General features: G+C 45.0%; 1 protein-coding gene across 1 annotated transcript; it reads left to right on the top strand.

Moving 5' to 3' along the window:
• The first annotated feature begins 3167 nt into the window (after positions 1–3167).
• LOC124003568 (interferon regulatory factor 2-binding protein 2-B-like) lies at positions 3168–7084 on the top strand. The gene is made up of 2 exons (XM_046311925.1): positions 3168–5560; positions 5893–7084. The coding sequence occupies exons 1-2, from the start codon at positions 4774–4776 to the stop codon at positions 6630–6632; spliced, it is 1527 nt and encodes a 508-aa protein (XP_046167881.1). The 5' UTR covers positions 3168–4773; the 3' UTR covers positions 6633–7084.
• Positions 7085–7336: the final 252 nt, after the last annotated feature.

Here is a 7336-nt window from a genome sequence, read left to right as displayed (position 1 = left end):
TCTACTAATTGTTTGTCTACTTTAGCAATGTCATCGTATTTCCAAGCCACTATAGTGTAACATTGACGAAACAGTCATTAGGCCCCTGTTCAGAAAGACATGTCCAACCATTAGTCAGACATTAATATGCCGCGGCATCTGTAAAACATTGATAAGAATGGCAACGATGCAAGTGACGGATGTGCAACCGATGAATAATGTCTTAGTATCATATGTCATAATGATCCTGAGATGTTGCCAAAAACAACACATAAAAAAGACATACAGCAAGATATTAGTTAAAAATCAAATATTATAACGGTAGCTTTAAGTTACCCTAATTTCTCTTTAACCACTCTTGCCACCCTCTTCCTCGAACCATTAAGAAGGTAGATTAAAAGCAACGATAGCAGGCTCATGTCAAGACACTGTGGCAACCTCTGATTGCGTGACATGTCGTCCTCTGTGTTTGTGTGTGAGCCGCTGTTCAAGCTGCCACCAAGTCGGAGCACCTGGGGACACTGAGTGATATCAGCGTGCCACATAAGCCACCAGAGTGCCCTCACCCCCCTCCTTCATCCCTCCCTCCCTCCCCCCATCCCATCAGCAGATCAGCAGGTCTTAAGGTCTTCCAACCTTCGTGACAAGGTAGCAAGCTACCTTGCTGCTCTGTAGGTGTCTTGGCATGGTAGCGGGGTAATGTCTAAGCTGAATGGCAGCCATGATGATGAGACACAATATTGTGTTAGCTTGAGTATGTATTTTGTTAGAGTCTAGATACACACACACACACACACACACACACACACACACGTGTGCATGTGCACACTCATATTGTGTGTGTGTGCTCTATTATTAAATACATACTCAAACGTACAAATCACAATGCAAACTGCACCACATCCAACCTATCTGACCTCCAAGTACATTCTTATTTTGGGTCAAAACTTTTCCTTTCTATTTTAATAACTACAGTATCTCTCCCAGCCATCGCATGGGATTTGCTTATACACCGTTCACATGGGTACATTGTTCTGGATGCAAATAGCCCACACTGCTATTACTGCTCAGTGCTCATTTGCCTCTTCTGCCTTAGGCTGCAGAGAAATAGGACACATTGTTCACTGGTGCACCTACAGTAGCCTACGTGTCCCCCTTGTGTGTGTCTCTCTCTCTTTCATTCTCTCTCCACACAGCTGACTGGGCAAGCGAGACATGGCATGTGTGTTGCAGCCAAGAGAGAAGGACGAGACAAGATGGGCCACGGCCACATCAAGTCAGCTGTCTGGTCGATGCAGATCCACACCAACGTGATACAGTCATACAAACCATTGAGTAAGAGATGACTGTGTTGCTACTGTTAATGCTGAGTCATTGTCAGTGGTTCACTGCTCTCCTGTTGACCTGTCATCATTCCACAGCTAGTTTGTTTACATTCAGGGGCGTCATGCACCCCAAAAATCTGAGGTGGCATAAAGTACACGAGGATGGCTGGGGTATGGTCCGGAGAAGGGCTATCCGTAAATTTTATAATTTAGCATTTTTCAAACACCTGAAACAGCTTTTCTCTGCAATCGATAGCCATAATCATTATGTTTAATTAATTTGATGTTCAAATATGTTTATTTTTCGTGAGTATTATTCCACATTTAGTTATTGCTTTCTTAACAAACCTGCAAGTAGTTATGCCAGCTAAGATAGTTAGACAAGATAGCTACTGTTAAATTGATTGATAGCCCGGAGATTGGGAACGTGGTTGGGATAGCTCAGTGGTGTAAAGTACTTAAGTAAAAATACTTTAAAGTACTACTTAAGTCGTTTTGGGGGGTATCTGTACTTTACTATTTATATTTTGGACAACTTTTACTTCTCTACATTCCTAAAGAAAATAATGTACTTTTTCCTGACATTCAAAAGTACACTTTACATTTTGAATGCTTAAAATGGTCCAATTCACACACTTATCAAGAGAACATCCCTGGTCATCTCTACTGCCTCTGATCTGCTTCATTTGTAAATTATGTCTGAGTGTTGGAGTGTGCCCCTGGCTATCCATACATTTTAAAAACAAGCAATTGGTGCAGTCTCATTTGCTTTATATAATGAATTTGAAATTATTTATACTTTTACTTTTGATACTTAAGTATATTTATAAACAAATACTTTTAAAGTTTTACTCAAGTAATATTTTACTGGATGACTTCCACTTTTACTTGAGTCATTTTCTATTAAAGCATCTTTACTTTTACTCAAGTATGACAATGTGGTACTATTTCCACCACTGGGATAGCTAAAGCCAACTTCATACAATTGCTAAGTGGCGAGTAATATTACAGAGTAGAGGTGGCACCACAGATCCAGGAGTCCCCAAAATTCTGGGGTCTGTAGTTTTTCCTGATCTGGTAACCAACCTAACCAGCTAAAATTCTGGACCTTAGATGTTATGATCACTCTGTTGTAAAATGATTTGATATGGGCTATGATGGGACCAGAGTTTTTCTAATCAGGTCACATGTTTGTTTGTTTTATCCTGGGAAAAATGTCTGACCTTGTTCATATGAATTATATTTTCAAGGGAAGGGAAAGGGTATATTTAGTCAGTTGCACAGTGGGGTTTTGTACACACAGAGAAAGTAACATGATTGGACAATAAAACTCACAGGGCTGAGCTTACTTTATGCAGGTATGCATCATGTAGTCCTGTCATATGCAACTGTAGACCCAATTAAAAATGTACTCAGTCTATGTCAGCGTTTGTGTTCATTGATTAATTCCAGTTAATCATTTTGGATTGAAAAAGTCTAGGTAGCCTAGACCGCTGCACCACTCAGGAGCCCACTATACAATGAATAGCTGCCATTTCCCATGTCTAGCCTATTAGAAACAACTAGGTGTAGCCAAAAATGAAAGCATCCATCACATTTAGGCGACTGTCTATTTAACAAAGAGCATGCTTTCTTTCAGAAACCATTTCCTTTGGTATTTAGCTTTAGCTTGCTGTGACTCGCTCGTCCTACCCCTCATGTCTGTGATCTTTGGCAGCGAGCCAGGATGGGTAGTTTGTTTTTCCACGGATGGGCGAGTTAAGAGGCGAGTACGTGACTAAAAACCACTTCCTGTTTGGAACGTCATCATAAAGTAGGCTACATGCTTGCAAAAAAAAAACTCCTTTGTATCCGCAGGTCTCCTAAGCGGTATTGCCTCACACTCTACAATTGTGTGGCTAACCCTAACAAATAGAGAAAGTAAATTACGGAAAACTCCTCGGTCGGTTGGCAATGAAGACATCGTTTTTTGTCAAATCTTACAGTGAGCTATATAGGCTACAAACACCGTTCATGCAATAGCAACACGTTTTTTTATTAGGCCTAAGGCAATTTTGTTGACCTTCCTCACAGTCTAACAAGACCAGACCGGAGTGACATTCAGGCTATGTGGAATTATTATCAAAGTAAATGAACTATCCACACGAATAGCCTCTAGACTTAAGAATTGAAGGAGCTGTAATTGAAAAAAGTGCAAACGATGTCTCGGTTTGTGACTTTGATCTGGGGGTTTCCGTATTCGCCAGTCAGACAGGCTGTAGGTTGTCGAGTTTACTGAATCACGAGACGTCGATTGGTGTAAGTTAGTCATGCTGAACTTCATCCAATATTTGGACGATGAGGGAATTCAGTCGCTCTTTGTGATAACGACGGAGAACATCGCTATCAAACGGTGGTTAGGCGCTATATTCTCAAATGTCGAAATACAACAATGTTGCAGGCACGCGCCACGTCATAGTATGACTGCAACAAGGTATCAACTACCTCGTTATGTGATACATTGTTGCTTAGAATAAGGGGCGTGTGTAAACAAGCGATTGACAAAGTAGCCCAAACACAGTTGATCACGGATATTTCTAAAATGATAAACATTTCGACGTTAGTTTTCATCATGCAACTATTCTAATCTATTTTTATGTCTAAACAAGCCGAGTGTGCAAGGCTGAACTCGTAAACTATGGATTGGAAAGAGGCTATCCCATTTTAAAAGGACGAAGGAAGGGGGGTATAATCTGCCATAGTAACACAGAGTCGAATTGTATGGTTGGGTGAAAGCTATCTGCCTCGTGACGTTGTGCTGGCAGTGTGACTGGAATGAGGATTTGCTAAATAGGGCTCTAGTGCCAGCCCGGAAGAGCATGCATAGGCTAACTAAAGGCGCAAGATAGGTGACGCCACTTGTCGAGTTGCATGCAAAGGCATTATATATTCGTGAGACAATTTAGGAGCCGCAATAATTGTTGCTTTGAAATTTTTGGATGTTGATTCTCAGTAATCAGAAGCCTATCATCAACATCTGATACAATTTACCTTGACGTTAAATAACTACTTTTAGCAGCAAGGCTCAACTCCATCTAACCAGTTTCTCTTTGGGGCTTGATGGCAGTTTAACTCCTTGTACAAGTGGTGGGGCCTACGGATAGAGGGAGAAAAAAAGGTGAGCATGCGCTGGAGGGGCTGTCGAGGAATCAAGTAAATAGAATTGGTGCTGCTGTAGGCACTCGTGGTGTGTCGTCGGTGACGTCACCGCCCTACTTTGAGTTCGAGCTGTGAGTTGTAGTGCGAGATAGATAGAGGCGCGCCGTAGTAAAGTACACAACTGAAATGAACTTCTCAGTGTAACTTGGCTGTTTTAAGGCTGCTTGGCTAGAGGGAAAATACACAATTATTCGCGATTCCTTTTTTTTCTGCAGAATAAAACTAATCACAGGGAGATTTGGAGAATTTGGTATCCACTTTCACGAAAACTATGTCGTCCGCGGCTGTAGCTGCTTCGAGGAGGCAGTCATGTTATTTGTGTGACTTGCCCCGCATGCCATGGGCGATGATCTGGGATTTTACCGAACCCGTTTGCAGGGGATGTGTCAACTACGAGGGAGCCGACCGGATTGAGTTTGTAATTGAGACTGCCCGACAGTTGAAGAGGGCTCATGGATTCCAGGACGGGCGATCTCCGGGTCCAGGCAAACCTCAGCACTCAGGGAAGGAAATTCAGTCCCACAACCATTCGGCTGGAGACCCCGGCTCGCGTCCGCCTCAGCCTCTGGATCGCTATCCCCTCTCTGACCGACCGCCAAGGTTGGGACCGGAGTACCAACCGGGGAGGCAAGTTAACGGCATCCCTGTGCCAAATGGATTTCCAAAACCTGACGACCCACCGGAGCTGAACCGCCAGAGCCCCAACCCTCGCAGGACTAGCACGGTTCCTCCCAATCTGGTGCCTTTAGTGAACGGAAACATGGGTCCAGTACACACACTCAATGGTCGGCCAGCTCAAATGGGTATGCCGGGCGCGTTGAATGTTCCTGGTCAAGGCGACCACGGCAAGCGCGGGGAGGATATGAAAGACAAGCATAGACCGGATAGCATGTCGGACATGTCTGAGAGCCACAAGCGGGCGGAGGAGTGGATGGGCAAAGGCAAAACAGTGAGGGATTTGATGGCTCTCCACACATTCGACAGCAGGTTCAAGAAAGACCACGCGGCGATGCAGCGCGTCATGGGATATGAGACAAGTGCAACTTCTTCAAAACCAGGTAGGATTGTATATATTTTTCCACACAGGAATACATTAATTTGGAAGACTAAAACAGGAACTGGCAGTGTTCTTAGTCAGCTACTTTCCCACTGTGTTGACGTGGGTTTTCAGTTGAATGGTTGTTTATGCATGTTTACATTTCCCCTAGTCAGATTCCCAGCAGGCTTCCGACTAGACAACTTGTTTTGTTTTACATATGAAATTACATAACTTTCTGAGATTTTTCATTTAATGTACAGTGCATGCACATTTGCTGCTGTGGTGGTTGGAATGTTTGTTAACCCTTAACTCCTCTCTCTCTACCCCCTACCCCTCCTTCTTCTCCAACAGACAGAGGGAAGCACCCGCGGAGCATGAAGAGGAAAGCCTCCCCCGAGCCCGACGGCGAGGGCTCCACCCCCAAGATGAATGGCGGCGAGGGCCAGCCTTGGTTGCCGTCGCCCTCCGAGGTCCTCAAGATGCCCCCGGCCTCCCTGCCAGGCTTCTCTGCCGCTCCACCCTCCACCATCTCCCCCCACAGTCGCACCACCCCACCGGAGGCGGCCACGGCACAGAACGGCCAGTCGCCCATGGCAGCACTCATCCTCGCCGCCGACAATGCCGGCAACACTGGCTCGCCCAAGGACTCCAACCAGGTGCACTCCACCACGGCAGCAGGCCGGCGCAACAGCGGGAGCCCATTGTCCCCGTCCTCTGCAGGCCAGCGGCGGCTGACCCAGAGGGAGGTGGTGGCCACGGCCCATTCGCAGGGCATGGACCCTCACGGGGCGCCGCCGCAGAGCATTCCAGACTCGTCGGTGCCGGGCAGCGTGCCACTGTGCTGCACCCTGTGCCACGAGAGGCTGGAGGACACACACTTTGTCCAGTGTCCGTCAGTGCCCTCGCACAAGTTCTGCTTCCCCTGCTCCCGGGAGAGTATCAAACAGCAGGGGGCCACGGGGGAGGTGTACTGCCCCAGCGGGGAGAAATGCCCACTGGTGGGCTCCAACGTACCATGGGCCTTCATGCAGGGTGAAATAGCCACCATCTTGGCAGGGGACGTCAAAGTAAAAAAGGAGAGAGACCCTTGATTTTACCAACGTTTTTTTTTTACTACCACAACAAACAAAAACCAACATGTACACCATTACAACTGAATATAAATCCTCGTACCATGCATACCATCCAAGAGAAACTGATGGACGTGTACATATTGGACACAAGGGAAGTTGTATGCTTCGTAAAACATGGCTGTATAATTTTTTTTTTGATTCTTTTGTTTTTGTTTTTCAATACATTGTGTTTCTATATATTTTTTTTTTGAAGATAAAGGTATGTACTCATCATAACAGACTACTTTCCTCCTCCCCCTTTTTTTCGATGTACTTTTAGTTCTGGTGGCAGTCCCTGTTAAACATAGAATGTGACTAACTAATATGACTCTACGAGCACTTGGCAAACTGAATTGCTTCTAGCTGTACTTGTATGCACTTGTTTAAAAAAAAAAACTTGCCAAATACAATTTCTGACCTTGTAATAATAACTAGTGTCTGGTTTGCTTATTTCCCTGCAATTAGTAATGAGTGAAGCCATAGGGGAGAGAGAGAGACATGTCCCGATTATGAATCACTCATGGGCAGTGATGCAATACCTTTGACAAGAACAAAATGGGACCCGGGGAGGATTGGGGGGTGGGGTAGCAAAGCGAGGGAGTAGAGGGAGGAAAATAAGTCAGGGGAGATTTTCTATACAGCAGTAAACATACAGTTGAATATGCCAGCATGAAAAATTCCTC

The sequence above is a fragment of the Oncorhynchus gorbuscha genome, linkage group LG18 (genome assembly GCF_021184085.1).
Source record: "Oncorhynchus gorbuscha isolate QuinsamMale2020 ecotype Even-year linkage group LG18, OgorEven_v1.0, whole genome shotgun sequence".
NCBI classification, from domain to species: domain Eukaryota; kingdom Metazoa; phylum Chordata; class Actinopteri; order Salmoniformes; family Salmonidae; genus Oncorhynchus; species Oncorhynchus gorbuscha.
The sequence above is the reverse complement of the archived record's forward strand: the minus strand, read 5'-3'. Positions and strand labels throughout refer to the sequence as shown.